The sequence below is a fragment of the Rhamphochromis sp. 'chilingali' genome (assembly GCF_963969265.1).
Source record: "Rhamphochromis sp. 'chilingali' genome assembly, chromosome: 2".
Taxonomy (NCBI): domain Eukaryota; kingdom Metazoa; phylum Chordata; class Actinopteri; order Cichliformes; family Cichlidae; genus Rhamphochromis; species Rhamphochromis sp. 'chilingali'.
This window is the reverse complement of record NC_137930.1, coordinates 41,612,668-41,633,235: the sequence shown is the minus strand read 5'-3', so window position 1 is coordinate 41,633,235 and position 20,568 is coordinate 41,612,668. Positions and strand designations below refer to the sequence as shown.

General features: G+C 41.6%; 1 protein-coding gene across 9 annotated transcripts; it reads left to right on the top strand.

Annotated features, from left to right (window-relative positions):
* The first annotated feature begins 3,493 nt into the window (after positions 1–3,493).
* On the top strand, positions 3,494–12,739 carry slc31a1 (solute carrier family 31 member 1). 9 transcript variants are annotated; one of them, XM_080875811.1, is made up of 8 exons: positions 3,495–3,683; positions 7,124–7,162; positions 7,318–7,511; positions 9,835–9,959; positions 10,048–10,120; positions 10,480–10,648; positions 10,765–10,830; positions 11,516–12,739. In XM_080875811.1, the coding sequence occupies exons 4-8, from the start codon at positions 9,840–9,842 to the stop codon at positions 11,715–11,717; spliced, it is 630 nt and encodes a 209-aa protein (XP_080731937.1). In that variant the 5' UTR covers positions 3,495–3,683; positions 7,124–7,162; positions 7,318–7,511; positions 9,835–9,839; the 3' UTR covers positions 11,718–12,739. The 9 variants fall into 9 exon arrangements, with proteins under 9 accessions (XP_080731933.1, XP_080731932.1, XP_080731937.1 ...); XM_080875814.1 differs by lacking the exon at positions 7,318–7,511 and adding an exon at positions 6,071–6,207 and having other exon boundaries at positions 9,838–9,959; XM_080875810.1 differs by lacking the exon at positions 7,318–7,511 and adding an exon at positions 6,071–6,207.
* The last annotated feature ends 7,829 nt before the right edge of the window (positions 12,740–20,568 follow it).

The following is a 20,568-nucleotide window of genomic DNA, read 5'->3' as shown; positions in this document are numbered from 1 at the left end:
ACCTCACACTCCTTTCTGCTTAACGCCATGACACCGCATGTCCGCCATATTGAAACTACTACTATCACGGGTGATATGGTCAGATCACAGATAAGATCAGAGGTGAGCAGTGACGCTGGGTTTTTACATCACCCAACTTCTGAAACCTGCACTGTGATTGGTCGTTTCAGCAGTGACTTGAATGCACCCTCATGTAGTCCAGCTTTATGATCCAGGATGAGGAGAACGATGGAAACTGTGGAAAACATGGAGATCGTGCCCCAATGAGAACAAGATTGTAAGCGAGAGTAAAGATCTCAGGATAAGAGTTCATCCAGTTTAACCTGCAGAAATTCAAACAGCTTTGTTCCTAACAGCAGCTCGGAGGTTCCTCCACTCTTGGTCACTAACATACGAGACGCCATCTTGGTTTTAGCTCTGCAACTCAGGGAAAATTGTTTTTGAGCGTTGATTGTTTCAAAAATCTCAGTATGTCTGTTTGATATATAAAGCTCTGTGTGGAGCACCCAGCATCTTGGAAATCAGAAGGCTGTCATCGGTGCTACGACCAAAACCACATGACACAAACCAATTTTAAAATTATTGAACTTTGGTCAGAGACATAAAAATGATTTTTAAGTACTTCTTTAATATAATCTTTTTCATGTATTGTTTTCACAACTTTGAATCTTTTATTATTAAAATTTAATATATATTTATATACATAAAAATTCCCCTTTTGCCAGCTGATCTTGCCAGCTACGAATGCCGACTACGGAATGGAGCAGCTGTCAGCCTCCTCTACATGGATGACATGAAGTTGTATGCCAACCCTGAACGAGACATCGATTCACTGATCCACACCACCAGAATGTACAGCAACGACATCGTTGTTCAGACTGGAGAAGTCTAGTTGGATGATAATGACTGAGACAGGACTCTCTTCCAGACACTAAACCAAGGCACAATGTACATTTCAATTCCTTTAATTTTAAATATGTTTATATTGTCTATCCTGTAAAATAGTCAGATGTCTATTCATATTAATGTACAGAATTCACCTGCTTGCTGCTACTACTGCACATTCACCCAGTGTATATACTATATGTATGTATATATATATATATAATGTTCTTCCTCTACACCCCCCCCCCCCCCCCCCCCCCAATTTTTGCACATGTCGAGGAGCGTGTCAGGCTACATTTCACTGTGTGTTATACTTGTATAACTAAGCATGTGACAAATAAAGAACCTTGAACCTTGAACCTTGAATGAAGAGAGGGAAGGTAGTCAGAACTGAGGGGATCAAACAACCAGAAGGCAACATTGAAGTCATAGAAGACAGCTACAAGTGCCTGGGCATCCCACACGTAAATGGGAACCATGAAGAGGCTGCTAGGAAAGCTGCAATCACCAAGTACCAGCAAAGGTTCAGGCAAGTCCTGAGGAGTCAGCTGAACGGTAAAAACAAAATCCAGGCTGTCAATACTTATGTCTGATACCTGAGATGATAGGCTGGCCAAAGGAGGAGATAGAAGCCACTGACATCAAGACAAGGAAGCTCCTGACCATCCATGGAGGGTTTCACTCCAAGTCCAGCACCCTGAGCCTGTATGCTAAGCGGAAGGAAGAAGGCCAGGGATTGGTGAGTGTCAACAACACAGTCCAGGATGAGACAACAAAGCTGGACTGAAAGACAGCACAGAGGCACTAATAATGGCAGCACAGGAACAAGCTCTGAGTACAAGATCCATAGAGGCTGGGGTCTATTACACTAGGCACGACCCCAGGTGCAGGCTGTGTAAAGATGTCCCTGAGACAATCCAAGCTAAGATCCTGTGGGACTTCCAGATACAGACGGACAAAATGGTGCTGGCTAACCGACCAGACATAGTGGTGGTAGACAAGCAGAAGAAGACAGCTCTAGTGATAGATGTAGAGATACTGAATGGCAGCAACATCAGGAAGAAGGAACACAAGAAGCTAGGGAAGTACCAATGGCTCAGAGAAGAGCTTGAGAATTACCCCGTGGTAATTGGAGCACTAGGTGAAGTCACTCCCAAGCTAGGCAAGTGGCTCCAGCAGATCACAGGAACAACATCGGAGATCTCTGTCCAGAAGAGCGCAGTCCTAGGAACAGCTAAGAGACTGCGCAGGACCCTCAAGCTCCCAGGCCTCTGGTAGAGGACCCGAGCTTGAAAGAAAGACTGCCGCAGGGGCGAGTGGGGAATTTATAAATAAATGTGTATATAAATGTATATATATATGAATAAATACATAATGTGTGTGTGCTCAAATTTTGTTTTGTCTTTTTTCTTTTTATTGTTTTATTGGTCCAGAAGCTCCAGTGGCACAATTGGTTAGTACACTGTACTTATATTTTAATTGTTCAAAATTTTTTAACGATTTCATTGTTGTATTTATTTTGAGTAATTTAAACAACATAAAAAAGAAGAAACAGTTACTCCTTTCCGTCAGTTAATCATAAACTCGTTCATTTGAAATGGTTTAAACTTTAGTGTACAGGGTCAAACTCTGCCCATTCATAACACGTCTCTCACACACACACACGTGTACTGTAATCAAGTTCTTCCTGGGCTCCATAAGAAATCTTTGCACTGTGATAACACACCATAAAAAAGCACACACAGTAAATAACTGTGACACATGTGCGTGTGTGTGCATGTGAACATGTTTATGTTCATATTTTTGCTGCATTCCTGAAGGAGTAGTGCATAATGGTAAGCCCCAGCAGCATTTGGTGTCATCACCCTCCTGTTTTCTCTCTCTGAAGCTTTTTGTGGTGAATGAATTGATGACATTCTTACCTGCATATGACCTTTTAACCCTGACTGTAAACAAACATGATTCAACTGAAGCATCACCAGTGAACAGGTCCTTCAGCCTGATGGAAACCATCTGTGTGAGTGAGCTCCGGCCTGTGAGGTCATCCTGCACAGGGTTGAGCCCTCATTCGTCATCCCGAGACAGTGTGACTCCAAGTGTACTCCTTTGTCAGGGACAGGAGCTCATCTCAGTGAACAGGTGCACATACCTGCAGCAGGGTCAGTTTCCTGCTCCAGCTGTGAGAGCAGAACTTCACATCTGCCTGCTGATGGCCACAAACAGTCACAGCACCTGTTTGTCCTCTGATGCGCTTCAGTCGTTTTTATTGTTTTTGATGGTTTTATATATTTTTTTGTTTTAAAAGATTTTCTGTTGTTTTTGTTGTTTATGGCGTTTTTTTCATAATTTTATTGTTTCTGTTCTTGTTTATTATTTTATTTTTTTTGTTGTTCTTTTTATTGTTGTTCTTGATGGTTTTATTGTTGGACTCTGACAAGTGACGTGACTTGATGGCATCACTTTTTGCCCTGCTGTTTGTCACCTGACTCGTCATTACAAAAAGTCTACGACGTGGCTTCCGAGGCTCTGCCCCCTCATCAGGAGTTGCCCTCTGATTGGTGATTCGTTTTTTCCCTTCAACCTCCTCTAAGCTTCGTAAAAACGTCTTGACGTCACTGCCGGAAGTGGCGGCGTAGTGGCGCAGAGGCAGACAGTGAGAACTTGAGCTGAGCGACTTTTTTTTCCTCCTCCTTCTTCTTTCTGTGGTTCTTCTTTGGGTTTTTCCCCAGAACCTCTGAGTTTGTTGCTTCGGAGCCGACGAAGGAAGAGAGCAGGAGGAACCTCCGGATCTTTTCCAGGTGAGCTGACCTGAGTTTGATTCGTCGGAACTCTGCCAGTGACCTCTGCTGCAACGCGCTAGCACATGACTGGCGGTTGTACGAGACTCCCTGCAAAAAAACTTCAGTTTAAGAAAGGTGAGCTTTAACGGTAAACGGGCAGGTCCGAGATCGGAATCAGCAACCGGGTCGGAAACGGGAGGTTTGCGTGATTACTCCGGCTCTGTGCAGCCCTCCCCTCAGAGTTCAGGTCCTTGTGAACCCCCCCGCTGTGTGACGTGAATACCCCTCAGATCCGCTGTCGTGGCCGCCCGCTTTGCTTCCAGAATTCCACAGATTTCAAAGGGAGTTTGGTGACGAACTGTGATTGGCGAAGGCAACACGCAGCGGCACAGCAGGTGCAGTCTGCCACGTGCACGCGCGTGTACATGGACACGGCGGCTGTAAGTGGCCAGGTGTCCTCAGGGATTCCACTCACCTGAGTGTCTGTGTGTGTTTTCGAACCCTGCAGTCAGCTGAGACTGGATGTCACCTGGATGGGTGACGCTACGTCCAGATGAACAGAATCAACCTTTTGGAATTCTGTGTGTCTTCTACACGCGACAAAAACACTTGGATCATAATCCGACAGAGAAGAAGAAACAAACCTGACGTCCTCAAACCACGGCGTGACCTCAGATAACATCACTGTGAAGACACCGAGACGGTGTTTTCACAGTGATGAACACGCACGCGCGCACACACAAACTCGTTTTCATATGTTCGTGAGTACATCTCATTGACATAATGCTTTCCCTAACCATCTAAACGAATGCTTAATCTTAACCCTCAGCCTAAACCTAACCATAACCCAATTGTAACCCTGACACTAAAACCACATTTTGAGCTTCACAGGCATTTTGTCCAATTTTCTGTCCTCACAAAGATGTCAAAACATGTACACACACACGACTGTAGAACCGGTTGCTCAGAGTTATGCTGGGAACATACTAGAGGTGGAAGTCACCATACATCCCACGATACGATATTATCACAATATTTAACGCATGATACGATATTATTGCGATTTTTAAAAAAATATTTTGCAATATTCAGATTCTGTACATATAGTTAAACTTTATCAATATTAATTTAATCTAATATCAAAGTCTCACACTCAGTCTTTCTCTCATTTCAGTCAGTTTTATTGTTGACAAACTGAACGGTTTGTATTACAGTCTAGTCCAACTTAACTGAATGCAGCCATCTGGTACAATTATAGCTATTCTGAACTATGCAATTTATGAAAACTATGCAGCCTATTCAGCAACTGAAGAATTTGAAAGTAAATTAAAACAAAATATAATTTTACATTAAATAAAAAAAGTTTTAAACTTAATTAAAATAAAACATGTCTTAAATTAAAATAAGTAAACTGTCATATTTATTGCTGCCAAAAAAAGTTAAACACATTTGGACAGTGAAGGAATGTCAGGATTTTTGCTCAGAAAAAGGATCAACATGCTCTGAGCATAAAAACCTTTTTTGTAACAAAATATTGATTTCTGCTGTCCCTGTATCGATACATTATTAGCAAACAAAATATCACGATACTACACAGTATCGATTTTTTCCCCCACCCCTAGAACATACACACACTCTCTCTTTGTTTCTGACTGTAGAACCAGTTTCTCAGGTTTATGTTGGAAATACACACACACACGAGTGCACACACACACACACACACACACGAGTGCACACACACACACACACGAGTGCACACACACACACACTCACTGACACACGAGTGCACACACACACACACACACACACTCACACACGCAGTTTCAAGAGGTCAGGGAAGTTCTGTAGCCTGTCAGACTCCATGCTGGCAGCTTTGATCTTAAACCAGAGAAGCTTTGGTGTGAAGAAGTCCAACATCACATTTGATCTCAGTGAATGTGAGAAAAGGAGTGCATGTTCAACAGGATGTATCATTTTTAAATATAATAATACAATGCTGCTGATAAAGATAATGACATGAAATCTTCCAGGATAAATTAATAAATGTGTAAAATTCAGAGAAAGTTCTGGTTCTGGTAGCTTATTACACAGATCCTCCTGTAATTACATAACTGAAGAGTTTCCTTTACTATTGTTTTCTTGTGGCTCTGACAGAAGAACGTTTCTGTCATTCAGTTGTTTTTCTGTTATGTATTTGCTGTGGTGTTGCGTGAATGAGAGTGGGAGGAGCTCTTTACCAGCAGAAAAGCTGTAAAGCTTCGAAAATACAGTTAAAAGTCCAAAATCCCTGAACTCCACGCAGACATTGTTCAGATATACCAGTGCCATCCAGTGAGCTAGACTGCAGTCTTTGCCAGTCTGATTCTGGCCCCCGGGGCTAATGTTTGACAACCGGGGTTTTACAGGAATCAAAGCAGAAGACACACACAGGGATAACCTCTGATCTCTGCCCTAAGTATTGCAGCAGCTCCTGCTCGCCTGTCAGTAGATTGCAGAATTGATGCAGTCCTGATGTCTGATCACTGCTGACTGTGCGCACACGGTGAGTCAGCCATCAGGTGTGGGTCAGCGGTGTTGGTTATGATGATTGATTTCTTCTGATCAGGTGTTTTGGAGGTTGTTGTCGTTTTACCTGCCAGCTGATTCTAACCTCATGTGTCTGATTCTTGCTGTGTGACCTTTGACCTCCATAAAGTCACACCTTTTTGGCATGAACCCGCCATGCTCGGGTTCTTTTTCTGTAGGACCTCCTGAACTATGTGAACTGAAATTAAAGTGCTATGTGACTGCTGGGGTCAAAGCTGAGGAGGGTGTGAATGATTGACTGGAGGTCTGCTGCAGCAGCGAGGGCTGGCTTCACTGAGCTCAGTTCAGCTGGTGGATAAGTGCTAGAAGCGATGAGTCACTTTGCTCATCTGCAGGAACAGGATGTGATGTCAGCCGCATCAGGACCAGCAGAGACCACCTAATCAGAGCAGAGCTTTCACAGTGTGGGTAACACTGATGTCCAATCACCTTGCTCCAAACTTCTGTCAGAGCCTTAGAGGAGGTAAAGTCAGCTCAGAGCTTATCCTGCTGAGCTGCAGTCACACTTGTCATTGATTATTGATTCACATTCGATTCAAGATGCCCCTTGAATCACATTCATTAAGTTTGGTTGAATTCTTTAATGTATAATAATACAATCAGAGATGTTCAATCCTGTAAGGCCCCACACTGAACCCTCAGACAGGTGATCCACCTCTCACCTGGATCCAGGTTCATCAAGGTTCCTGCTGTGTGTGCGTGTGTGTGTGTGTGAGAGAGAAAGAGAGGGACAGAATGAAGCAGTCAGAGTTCAGCCTGCTCAAAGCTGATTGGCTGTCTGATGGTGGAGCCAGCCTATGACTGGCTGGAGGTTGTCGTGTAATCAGCTTTTATCTGCTGTTAAAGTCTCTGTGTCTCTCTCGCTGTTTCAGTTTCTTCAGAGCTCGATCACCCGTCACTTTGTCCTGCAGGTAAGAATTTCTAAATAAATTGAGATCAGCCAATCAGAGCACAGGATTCACAGTGAAAACAGCAGGTAAAGATGAAGAATTGAGTTAGTTTTATTTTGAAATGTGTGAAAGGCGTAACATCCTGTGTGGTTGCACCTGCACTGATGGTCACACAGGGGAACGCAGAGCAGTCGACCTGCTGGTGTTTGAAGTGAGACACCTGACCTTTCCTGTTGCCACGCTGAAGCATGAAGTCTTTCTCCCCTTGCGGCAGATGGCCACTCCTCGCTGAGCCTGGTGCTGCCCAAGATTTCTTCCTGTAAAAAAAAGGAGTTTTTCTTTCCCGCTGTTGCCAAGTGCTTGCTGATTGGTGGGTGTTATTGTAGGTCTCTACCTTACAGTATGAAGCACCTTGCTGTGATTTGGCGCTAAATGAATTAACTTAATACTGAATTGATGTCACAGGAAGTGCCCATTTTGTTCAGAGTGAAAACTGACGTTCAGACCGCTGCTGTGCATTATTGATCAGTTTGAGTCATGAAAAGTTCTGATTGATGCGGTGCTGCAGGCCTTTCAGTCAGAGGTAACAGAGAATGGCATGATTGGCCGATGGATGGTCTGCTGTCGGAAAAGCTGAGAAGCTCCACCTCCTCTGCAAACGTCTCAGATGAAAAGGGCGTCTCCTCGTCCCATCCTGTTTCTTTTTTGTGTGAACTTGAAACGCTGCGCGGTGTCCTCCGTGCCCTCACCGTGCTTCTGTGGACGTTTATTCTGGACAGATATCACAGGTGATGACATCATCAGGAAGCAGGAGTTTCGCTGTGTCCAAACACACGTTTCATGTCTGATCTGACTTCCTCAGCTTTGGAGTATGTCAGTGGGACTTTGCATCTGTGAACCAAGAAAATGTGCCCCACTTCCTGTTTGTGCAGAGAACGCCACGGGAATCATGCGAGGCATCCAGACGAGTTCAAGCGGGAAGAACAACAACAGAAGAGGAAGTGAGAATTCTGGGTTCCCATAGAAACGTGACAGAGATTGGGTTTGATTTGTTCATACGTGCTCTACGTTCAGCTGTTACATGTGCACAGGTGCACGCCTCTTCACTCATCAGATAAACTTTATTGACACCAAACTGCAGCTGATCAGTGATAAAGGTCACATAAGATAAACTTTATTGATCCCAGAGCTGAAATTCCTCCACCACAGCTGAAAATAAAAGATCATTTAAAAATAAATAAAATATAAAACAACAACAAAACAAACGGAGTGGAAAAAACTAAAATGAACCAAAACTAATGTCAGAGAGAGGGCGAGAGACAGAGGCACTGAATAGAGAGAGAGAGGAGGCGGCCTGCCCAAACATGACTTGGGGTTTAATGGTTGCTGATGGCAATTACCAACCTTCCCCTTAATGTTAACGATGCTGTAATCTAATTGGCTGATGGCAGACGCCAGCTCAGAGTGTTCCGACTGGCTGGTTTTGCTTTCCTTAGCCTCGGGGCCTCACGGCCAATCGGATTACAGTGAGGGCGCCTGTTCTGTGACATCAGGCTGTTGCTGAAGTTACAGCTGTTGGCGAACTGATGTGCTGTGGTGATGTCACCAGTGGTCAGTTGGTGTCTGTGCATGGACGAGCGAGGATCGCTGAGGAAGAACAGGTAGGAGAGCAGCTGCTTTAGCTTTATTTTAACCGCACAGGTGAGCTCAGGTGTTGCCGTGCATGGATGCTAACGATGACGCTCAGCTGGAGAGGAGGAGTTGGCATTGAGGAAGATCATCAGCTCGCTCTGAGGCTGGTGAGGGTGGCTTAAACCTGATGCCCCACTGGCGGCAGCTGCAGTGCTAACATGCCACAAAGCAGTCTCGGCGCAGCGGGTCGTTTCCATAGATACACATCGCTCATTTCTTATGCAGAGGTTTGCAAAGGCGACGGTAAAACAGGCTGCAACAGATCTACACAAGGCAGGTCGGTCTACAGATGCAGCGGCCTCGTCATGAGAGCGTGCGTAACTGCCACACCTGAGAGGATTTCAAAGACGACATACGCACCTTGACTGCATCACAGCAATAAACCATAATTTGTTTAATTCCAAACAAAGACTTTCAAATATTCTCTCAAATACGCACCAATAAGGCAGCAGGGCAGGATTCTGGGGGTGGGGCTACTGGTGAATGACAGATGGCTGTAGGAGGAGCAAGCAGCACCCTCACTTAGTGCCTAAAAGCTAAAACGGGGACGGGTGATATCACATTGACATCTATCTTTTATATACAGTTTGTGGTAACCACGAGCATGTGACTCAGTCACATGACCAGTGTTTATTCAGCTTTATAGTTACCACTTCTTTCCGATAATTTCATAATCAGAAGCCAATAAGGTCAGTGATCAATATCCTGATCAGACACGATTCAGACCAGAAGAGCTGTTTCTATACCGTTGACCATAATATTTTATCATACCATGCTGTAGAAGTTACAGGTACCGCTCTGCAGTGGTTTCAATCATACCTGCGAAACAAAGGCGACTGATGTCGTGATTTGGTCTGCTCACACAGAGTTCAGATACTTTAATTTTGAAATGTTCACTAAATGTTCCTGCTTCCAAAGCATTGTGGGAGCTATAGTCCAAAGAGCGTAGTGGTGGTGTTCGTGATGATGATGATGATGATGGTTCTTGTCTCGTCTCACAGCAGCCATGAATCACCACATGAATCACCACATGAATCACAGCACCATGGCCCCGCCCACCAGCTCAGAGCACGACCACGGCTCTGGAGGAGGAGGAGGGGAAGGGAACCATGGAGGTCACATGATGGTAAGAAGTGGGGCTTATCACTGCTAATAACAGGTCATAGATGATGTAGTGAAAGGTCTCTGTGTGATGTCATGCTGTTGTTAACTAGATGATGACATTTTACTTCGGCTACAATAACGTGGAGCTGCTGTTCACCGGTCTGCTCATCAACTCACCTGGAGGTGAGTGATGTCACCGGCACAATTGTGGCTAAGATCCTTTATTTCCTCTGATAATAAACTTGAAGACTTTTTAAATTCTTTTTGTGTGCTTATTTTGTTCTTATTTTATAATTTATAATGATTTTAATATTATATTTACATTTGTAGTTATATCTGTATAGCTTTAGGGTTATGTATAAAAATGCGTTTTGTACTAAATTGAATACGTTTAGTTTTTCAGATTTTTCATTTTATGTAGATTATGATTAAATTTAGACTTTTAGAAATTTTGCTTGCAGTATGAATTTTGAATGTGTTTTTTATAACTGGATCTGTTAACTGTTTGTTAACTCCACCTCCTCTTCCTTTGACGTAATCAGAGATGGTGGGGGCATGTATTGGTGTCTTCCTATTGGCCGCCCTGTACGAGGGGTTGAAGATTGGTCGTGAGGTTCTTCTGCGTCGTAGTCAGGTCAACGTCCGTTACAACTCCATGCCACTCCCCGGGGCTGATGGGACAGTGCTGATGGAGACGCACAAGACGGTTGGGTACGTTGCTAACGGTAACTGTTAAACAGGAGAAGAAGGAGGAGTAGGAGGTGTCGGTCTCTCAGAATTCCTAGTCATTTACCTCATGGTAAACACTAATTTTTACTGATTGGCAGCCAACATTTGGAGGGGGCGGTGCCTCCTGTCATGAGTAACTCCCGCTTCGTGGAATTATTTCCCAGGTAAATGGGTTTGGGTTCTGGTTTTGGTTCAGGTTCTTGTCCTAGGTGGGTCTGTCTGTCTGCTTTGATCAGGCTGTTCAGACTTCTATGCAGCTTCTAATTGCAGGTTCTCATACAGGATGTCCTACACCTGCTAATGGTTTAGTTGACTCAAATGCTAATGTTAATCTAATCATATGCGGGTGGATGTTAAAGGGTTAACAGTGGTGGAGGACTTCCTGCCTGCATGTGGTGTCTTGCTCTGTGACACTGGGAAGCTGATGATGCTAACTGTAATAATTCTAGTTCTGATTCTGGACAGGCTAAAGCTAGTGGTGGGCTAAGTCTTACAAATAAATACATGTTTTGTCTTTGTGAAACTGAACATTAAACACCGTAAGTCACCATAAGACTTTGGTCGCTGTCATTTGTGCATGATGTTAACTTTAAAACATGTTAACTTTATTACTGCTGATGCTAACTGCTAACACTAATCCATGGTAATGTACACAATTTTAGCTTAGGATACTTTTAGCAATCCGAAGATGTTTCAGTCATCAGGTTCCATGCTAACTCTAAGCTTATTATAATGTGTTAAGTGCTATAAGCAAAAGCAATACTAATGCTAACAGGGCTACAAGTATTGAAGGGTAATATTATTTAGCATGCTGATGCTAATGCTAAGTCTTATCTCTTGACCTCTCAGGCAGCGCATGCTGAGCCCCGCCCACTTCCTACAGACCCTGCTGCACATCATCCAGGTGGTCGTCAGCTACTTCCTGATGCTCATCTTCATGACCTACAACGGTTACCTCTGTATTGCTGTGGCAGCTGGTGCTGGAATGGGCTACTTCCTGTTTAGTTGGAGAAAGGCGGTGGTTGTTGACATCACAGAACACTGCCATTAGCATTCATGCTCTTTAGCACTATGAATGCTCGCTAACACTCAGTATTAGCATTCTGGCCTGTGTGCTAATAGAACTAAACACCAAGTTGGCTAATTAGCACGACACACTAAATTACAGCATTACCTGGTAAAAATGGTAATGTCACATCATACTGTAGTTGGCAACAAACGACAAGCTAGTTGTCTTCTGATTGGCCAATTCACTTTTTTTCCCCGTTTTGTTAGCTTAGCATCGTTAGCAGCTCATTAGCTGGGCCACCAATCAGAAGGCAGGATGTAATCAGTTCTTTGACTACTAGGAATTGATTGATTAGGAGCTGTTTTGATTTGTTGTATGTACAGAGCAAATCAAAAGCTTTTTTTTTTTTTTGGTTAAATTTTACTTCATGTTTACGTTTTAAGATATTTAGAAAATTATTATTATTATTGTTATTATTATTATTATTATTATCTGAATCAGCCAGTCGGAGCTCGATGTTGATCAAATGAAATTTTAACTTTTGTTTTTGTCAGAAGCAGTCACTTGACTTTGTTTTAAATTGAAGCATCATGATCTGTTTGGCCAGTTGAGTCACCGTTGGCCTTAACGCCGCTGCCACCTGCTGCCTTACTGCTGACTGAAGGTGGGGGCGGAGCCTCGACTCGTTTCACTTCACTTTAAGTCGACATCTTAGCACTTGCCACATGTGCTGATGATGACATAAGAACGTCTCTACTGTTGTGATTACTTTATTTTTGATGGTTCACACTGAGGAGGGTGGAGTTTACATTCTGGACCAATGGGATCGCAGGGATTGCTGGATTTAAAGTCCAACTCCAGCAAAAAGTATGTGGACATAATTTTGGTCACAGGCTTTTTAGCATGTGCACTTACTTCTGGTGCACTGCCTGAGGCTGTGTGGGACCAGCTGGTGTGATCTCGTCTTGTGTTTTATGACGTGAACCCTGTGAAGGAAACTGTTTTATGTGATCGTGTTTTAAATGCTGGAATCAGTAAAAAACTGAATAAAGTTTAAGTAGAAACTTGTCTTTGTTGTCTTTGTGGAGCAGCATGTTGCTCTCCATTAGGTTCACACAAGAGTTTCTGGGTTTTTGTTTTTGTTTTTTCCTCTTTTGTGGCTGTCACATTGTGTGTGTGTGTGTGTGTGTGTGTGTGTGTGTGTGTGTGTGTGTGTGTGTGTGTGTGTGTGTGTGTGTGTGTGTGTGTGTTGGGTAATATGTAAAAATAAATAAAAAATTTCCAACCGGCAATCATCAGACCAATAACCGGCAATAGGTGATATATTTTTCTTGCACAAAAGTTTTGATGAGAGGAGCAGTGAAATCATGCACAGACTGATTTGCGTGTTTAGAACACAGAAGTCCAAACATGGACAAACAAATTGCACACTGGAGGAGAAGGCACGGACAGAAATGGACTGTTATCTCAGCGAGGAGGTCGTAGATGGAGAAGATGATCTGCTGATTTCCACTGGTGGAAAGGGCATGAAAAACGTTTCCCATTGATGTCACACATGCCATGGAAATATAGCAGAGTGAAGCTGACCCCCCACCCACTTGAAACGTAAAGGCAAATAGGCGGAGCGGTTGGTGTTACATTTGTGCAGGTAAAATTAGCATTTGTGCTGCTACGGTTTCTGAGATATAATGATTTTAATTCTTACGGCCTACGCTGTATAACACCAGTGTCTGTGGCAGTGAGTTTCAGCAGCTGTGGAGTTTTGCTCTTTTATAGAAGACTGTCCACTTTTCTTAGGCTTGCTGCATATTAAGTTTTATTAGTTCAAACTCTAGTAACACAATTTAGTCGGAAGGGTCGATATTTCTTTTGTTACCAGTGCAGAAACGTTTATTTTTTTTCTGTGGAAAACTGAGTTTCATGTGAAGTGATTCACGTATACCTAAATTATTATTATTTTTTACATACCCAGTTTGTCTCTATATTTTGTTTTGAATTATATATGTTCATTATTATTAATGTAGCTGTCTCAGAAGAAAATAAAGTGTTTGCTTTCATAGGTTGCCACCTACATGTAGAAAATTGAATATTCCACAGCACCTAGGCCAGGAGTCTTCGACCTGCGGCTCTAAAGCCACATGTGGCTCTCTGGCCCCTCCACTGTGGCTCTTATAAGACCAAGTAAGTAATGTTTTATTATAAAGACAACAAGAAAGGGTTCTGTTAACAGTTAGTTTTTTATGAAATATCTGCATTGACTATTCACAGAATGTACAAGGCTTTTAAAAGCGATTTAATGTTTCTTAGCTTCAAAACTGTTTGCTATAATTTTCAAGTTGGTTGCACATCTTTCCTAATTTTCAATTTTTATGGAAAGGACTCACTTAAGCTTCATTTTAACAAATACCTTTTTCCGTTGTTAGATGATTCATTTTCTTATAAAATCTAAAGATAAACATTTTTATTTACATTTCTGTAGCTTACACGATACAACAACTCATTTTTTTTTAGATATTTATAAGCGCTTTCTTTTTTTAAGGCTCTAGACACGTTTTGTAGCAGCAGGGGCAAAAGGGGCCCTTTGAACTGAAAAGGATGCTGACCCCTGACTTAAGCCACGAGGTCAACACAAAACAAATACAGAAAGATTATTGACAGAAGAATGGAACGATTACTTTCAAGGCTACAGGTGAAGGTGAATGGGTGTGTAAAGCAAATATACATCAGACTGACAAAAGAGTGTTAAAAGATTTTTAATTTAGAACTTTAACTTTATATGCAAAACTGAACTTACTGATAACACACACTAGCCATTTGAACACATGTAACTGTAATGAACCAAATAAAACAGAAAAATGCAGGCAGCACTCATTATACTGTGTATAACATAGAGGTGGGAATCACCATACATCCCACGATACGATATTATCACAATACTTGAATGGTAAATGGCCTGTATTTATATAGCGCTTTACTAGTCCCTAAGGACCCCAAAGCGCTTTACATATCTAGTCATCCACCCATTCACACACACATTCACACACAATACTTAACGCACGATACGATATTATTGCAATTTTTAAATAATTTTTGCGATATTTAGATTCTGTACATAAAAGTAAACTTTATCAATATTCATTTAATCTAATATCAAAGTCTCACACTCAGTTTTTCTCTCATTTCAGTCAGTTTTATTGTTGACAAACTGAACGGTTTGTATTACAGTCTAGCCCAACTTAACTGAATGCAACCATCTGGTACACTTATAGCTATTCTGAACTATGCAATTTATGAAAACTATGCAGCCCCTTCAGCAACTGAAGAATTTGAAAGTAAATTAAAACAAAATATGATTTTACATTAAATAAAAAAAGTTTTAAACTTAATTAAAATAAAACATGTCTTAAATTAAAATAAGTAAACTGTCATATTTATTGCTGCCAAAAAAAGTTAAACACATTTGGACAGTGAAGGAATGTCAGGATTTTTGCTCAGAAAAAGGATCAACATGCTCTGAAGTTAGAGCACAAAAACTTTTTTGTAACAAAATATCGATTTCTGCTGTTCCTGTATCGATACATTGTTAGCAAACAAAATATCACGATACTACACAGAATCGATTTTTTCCTCCACCCCTAGTATAACACAGCATGGGGTTGTATTTTGTTCTTTTCAGATGCTCCTGTCACTCCATTTCCCAGGTCATCATAGCACTCCCACACACATGGAGCTCTCCTGCAGTATGCAGTGTAATGCCCCAAACCATCACTGGTCATCTTTCCATGGAAAGCAATTAATTCCCCTTAAAGTGAACAACTTTCCTTGGAGAACCAGGTTGGAGGGAAATTCATTCAATGGAAATTCTGTTTGGTTTGCAAGATCAGTATCAATCCACACGATATCTCCAATGTTGTAGCTGTGAGTAACTGTCCCTGCACAGAGCTCATTTCCTGTGGTGCTGTCTTCTGTTTTGAATTGTGATGGACACAGAGATGGATTGGAGAGTGGCCCGAGGCAGGTAGACTCAGGTAGGCCAAGTCCTGCTTCCACAGCAGTGCCAAGATGTGCCATACCAGACTCTTTGAGAACAGAGATGGCAGGAGAAACAAATGGCACTTCCCTTGTCATCCCTTTGCTGAGGTAGCAGTGCTGTGAAGAGCAGTGTTTGGTAAAACAAACACTTGATATGTCCCTCATTGTCTTAGCAATTACAGCGGAGATATTGCACTGAGCATCGATTTGAATCGCACCAGACCTCAACGAGACAGCTTCAAACATTACACTAAGCAGCTCTGCTCTCCTCCTGTAGGTTTGTTGGGTCACACCATCTGTGGCAATAGCTTCCACCAGCTGCAGGACTGGGTTTTCACTGTCCTTCAGAACAGCACTTTGAAATGTGGAGCTGTCACAGAAGGCACAACAAAAGCACTGAAAAAATGCATCAAATGCACAGGTATTGAGCACAGAGATTGTTGATTCCCCTAATCTAATAGGCTGATGAAGGTTTCCATTTTTTTAATAATCCCACCTTCACTCTTTTGGCCCCAAATGATTCATCTGCATGGAGCCATTCGGTACATGGAGAGAGGTAGGAAGTCCTCTTCCTTTTTTTGGGCGGAACAGTCAGGCCCCTCCAGTTCTCAACTGCATCTTCATCAGCCGGAGGAATGTTTGTGGCAGCATCAGACCCCACAAACAGGTGAGCATCCATTTTTATTTTGTCTTCTGCACTGTGAGTCGTCATGGATCCAGAATTGGCATCTGTGACTTTCAGTGATCCCACTGTTGCCTCATCTTTGATCTTTTCTTTTGCAGAACAAATCCGCATATTTCCCTCGATGAAGGAAAGATGACGAGCAATGAAGCGATCGACTTGAACAGGCAAGTTTTCATGTTTGAAAAGGCCATGTTTTATGTTTTTGAACTCAGCTTCAACAGTGGCTGAACTTGCTGTGATGCTGGTGCTTTGGAAGAGAGGGACCATTATTCCTGTCCAGAGTGGCAAGTAACTTGCCACTCTTATTATATGAGGAATAATCTCAGGGAGAACGTGAATATTATCTCTATCCCCATTTGCTGCAGCAAGTGACCTGCTCTCCTCACATATTTCTGTTACCCAGTGTCGTAGGTCAGTCTGGATCTCATCAACGGAATCCACTCTCTCACTTTCCTCTGTCTGTTCATCTGGAATGATGATGGAGTCTTGAGCAATTTGGGCTTTCAGGTATTTCTTGCACCTTTCTGAAGGAAGAGGGGCTCCAGAACTGTCATCACCTTCTGCCTCACTGAGGGCCACAACAGTGATAGCTTGTAGGAGCTGTTTTACATGGTCCAAGCATTGTGACTGAAGAAGTTTTGCTAATGACCTGACAAAGAAATGTTTAACACATTGTGTTTTCTTCTTCAGGCAGTCCCACTGGCATATAATCTTGGTGCAGTGCTTGAGACTTGAGTCTGAGTGTTTAACCCATTAATATGTACTGTACAGCACTTTAGTCCAGTGTACTGAATGTCTTTAAAGTGCTTTAGAAACATTTTTTTTTAAGTTTTCTTGGATTTGCAAATTTGCAATTGCTGTATTTTTGAAAATGTTTAACACTGAAAAAAAAATCCCTTTGATCCAGACAGTTAGCTATATCATGTATTAACTCAGTAACTAAAACCTCAGGATTTTAAATGTAAGCTTACCTTGTTCAGAAATCAGATTTAACACGCTGTTCTAAGAATCCTTCAGACACAGTAATGCCAAATAATACTTTTTTCTGCCAAAAAAAATGTGTATTCGATGCAAAAGACTGCTAGCGTGTTCGTTTTTCAAAACGTGTTCTTGGGAGTGTAAAATGTTCAAATGTAGTTTTCAAAAAAGTTTTTTTTAATCCACTCTAAAAAAAAATCCTCAAGCATTTGCATCGTAGTTTTATGAACGAAAAGCGACTGAAGTAAAGAAATTGAAGTAAAAAACAAACAAAAACAAACTAGACTCATTACAAATTTAGCTGATTAAATACAATAAGAAGAGTTTTTTTCAACAGAACTTTATTGAACAAATGAACACACAAAGCGAAAAGTCGTTTGAAAAAAACATTTTTCAGCAGTAATACCATAAGAGCACATCTCAGAAACCGCAGCAGCACAAACGCTAATTTTACCTGCACAAATCAGCACAAACGTAGCACTAACCGCTCCGCCTATTTGCCTTTACGTTTCAAGTGGGTGGGGGGTCGACCCAGCAGTTTCACTCTGCTTGGAAATATCTGTATACCAGGCACGAGCACACGTTCAGCATCTTCAACACCGCTAGTAAAATTGTTAACGACCTGCACATACTGCTAAAACCTGATAAAGTAAACATGCTTGTTTTCCTGTCAAAGAATTTATGCGCTTTGTTTGGAGGGAATATTTTACCTTCTTTTCTTGTTTGTTTCAGTATTAATATAGCTACTTTTTTGGATTATTTATTTATTTGAGATACGTTGAATCGCACAAAAGACTTAACTTTACATCTGAGATTTTTTCTTATGTTCCCGGGAAGAGTGTAAACACTGTAAACACGGTTATAGTTGAAAAAAAGAAGCCAGTTTCTCTTTGTTTCCCTCTCCACCATTGTGTGTGTGTGTTTATTTTAATTTAGATAAAATGCTTTACTCCCTTAACTTAGCCTACCACCGTTCTTTGTTTCTGTTATGAGTTTGAGTAAATGATCGCTGCTGCATTTGGTCGCAGCTGGAGGAGGGTGCCGTTAACACAGCGCTATTAATTATTTCTGTTGACTGCTTCGGTTAGCTTCAACCAACAATATTAGCAAACTTACTCATGGATAAATTGCCCTTGTACAAAACTATCAACGATAGGGCATATCGAACATATCGACTATCAACGATAGGCTGCCCTATCGTTGATAGTCGATATGTTCGTCCAGTCACCCAACCTTAGTCTGTATATGTGCCTGTCTGTATGTGTGTGTGTATGAAACATATAAATCATAAAAGAGAATATGACATTCATTAAAGATCTCTGTGTGATCTAATAGTCTGAGGGTCACAAACGTGATGAAGCCCCTGAACATGATGATGCAGCAGTAAAACGGACTTACCTGTCTCAGGTTCACACTGTCGCTCTCAGGTAACTTGTGAAGCTTTGAAGCCAAACAATATTGTAGCTCATCCCAGAAAACCTTTACAAATTTACACTGAAAAAACAGATGCTCAGTGGTTTCTATGTCTTCATCACAGAAAGAGCAGTCATTATGGGTCAAGGTAAACTGATGTCTCAAGAAATCTCCAGATGGGTAATGATTTTAAATGCATCTCTTTTATTTTTGGAGCAATAGGGAACTTAAAAAAATTGACTTTCCTTTGGATTCTTTAGATTGGAGGTGAGCAGCAAAGCTCTGTTAGCTAAGAATGGAAGCAACTCTTGGATAAATCATTTTCTTGTTGCATTACTGGACAACTTTTTTTTAATATTAATAACAGAATGTCCCTTCAGCAGAAATTCAAGAAGCTTTGGACTAATATTATTATGATGCAAATTGTAAGAGACTGACGTAACAGATTCTGTAACTGCTTTAATAACTTTCTGATATCGTTCCTTGACATCCAAATGGAATTTGGAGCTGAAGAGTATAAAAGGCATCAGGTTTCCAGAATTATCTAACAAGTGTAAAATAGACCAAACTGTTCATAAAGAAAAGTCACGAATTTGCATTAATTAAGATTTCCTTTTAAAGCAGAAGCCTTAGAAAATAAGTGTATGTATCGGAGGCTTCGAGGACTTTGATCACTGTCAGTTGGCTAAAAATCGATTGTGTATCAAGCACATTCATTTTTTCAAAGTCAGAATTTGTTGGTAATATCTCCGCTGCTGTTGTGAAAAGCAGAGGGGAAATGGGCCAACCTTGTTTAATACCGTTCATGACTGAAAATCTAAGGGATGTGCCAAAGAGTAAAGGATAGAAGTGTCTGCATCCTAATAAATTAGTTTTAAAAAGTTAATGAATTTTTCTCCAAATCCAAGAGTTTTTGAGGTATGGATCATAAATCAGTGCTCAGTGGTGTCGAAGGCTTTAAAAAAGTCAAGAAATAAAATAAATCCTTCATCTTCTATTAAATCATTATGTTCTAAAAGATCAAGTCTGATATTATCATGGACAGAGTGACCTCTAATAAACCCAGACTGTGTTTCCAAATTAATATTAGTAATACCAGTTTTTAATCTATTTGCATAAATGACTTAACATGCCATGGGTGGCTGTAGCTCAGGTGGCAGAGCAGGTCAGCCACTAATCAGAAGGTCGGTGGTTCGATCCCAGGCTGCCTCCTGGTTGCATGCCAAATATCCTTGGGCAAGATACTAACCCCATGTTTGCCTACTGGTGGTGGTCAGACGGCCCGGTGGCGCCAGTGTCCGGCAGCCTCGCCTCTGTCAGTGCGCCCCAGGGCAGCTGTGGCTACAATGTAGCTTGCCAGTGTGTGAATGTGTGTGTGAATGGGTGAATGACTGAATGTAGTGTGAAGCGCTTTGGGGTCCTTAGGGACTAGAAAAGCGCTATACAAATGCAGGCCATTTACCATAAAATTTTATAGTTGTTATTTAGAAGCGTTAATGGATAGAGAATGTTGATTAATTTTGGGGTTTGTCAGAGATTTACAGTTAACAAACAGTCAGGTGAATAAACAACACTGAGACACTTGATACTGATAACGTGCAGCACGGGTGAATCTCAGACAGAGAGACACAACGAACTGCAATATTCGTTTATTTTTATAGGTTACATTGTCAATATGCAAATATAATCACATTTCCTGTTACGCAGGTCCTGATGCTGTCTGCGTGTAAGCTGTGTGTGTGTGTGTGTGTGTCAATTTCTAAGAATAATATAATGCAAGTCAAC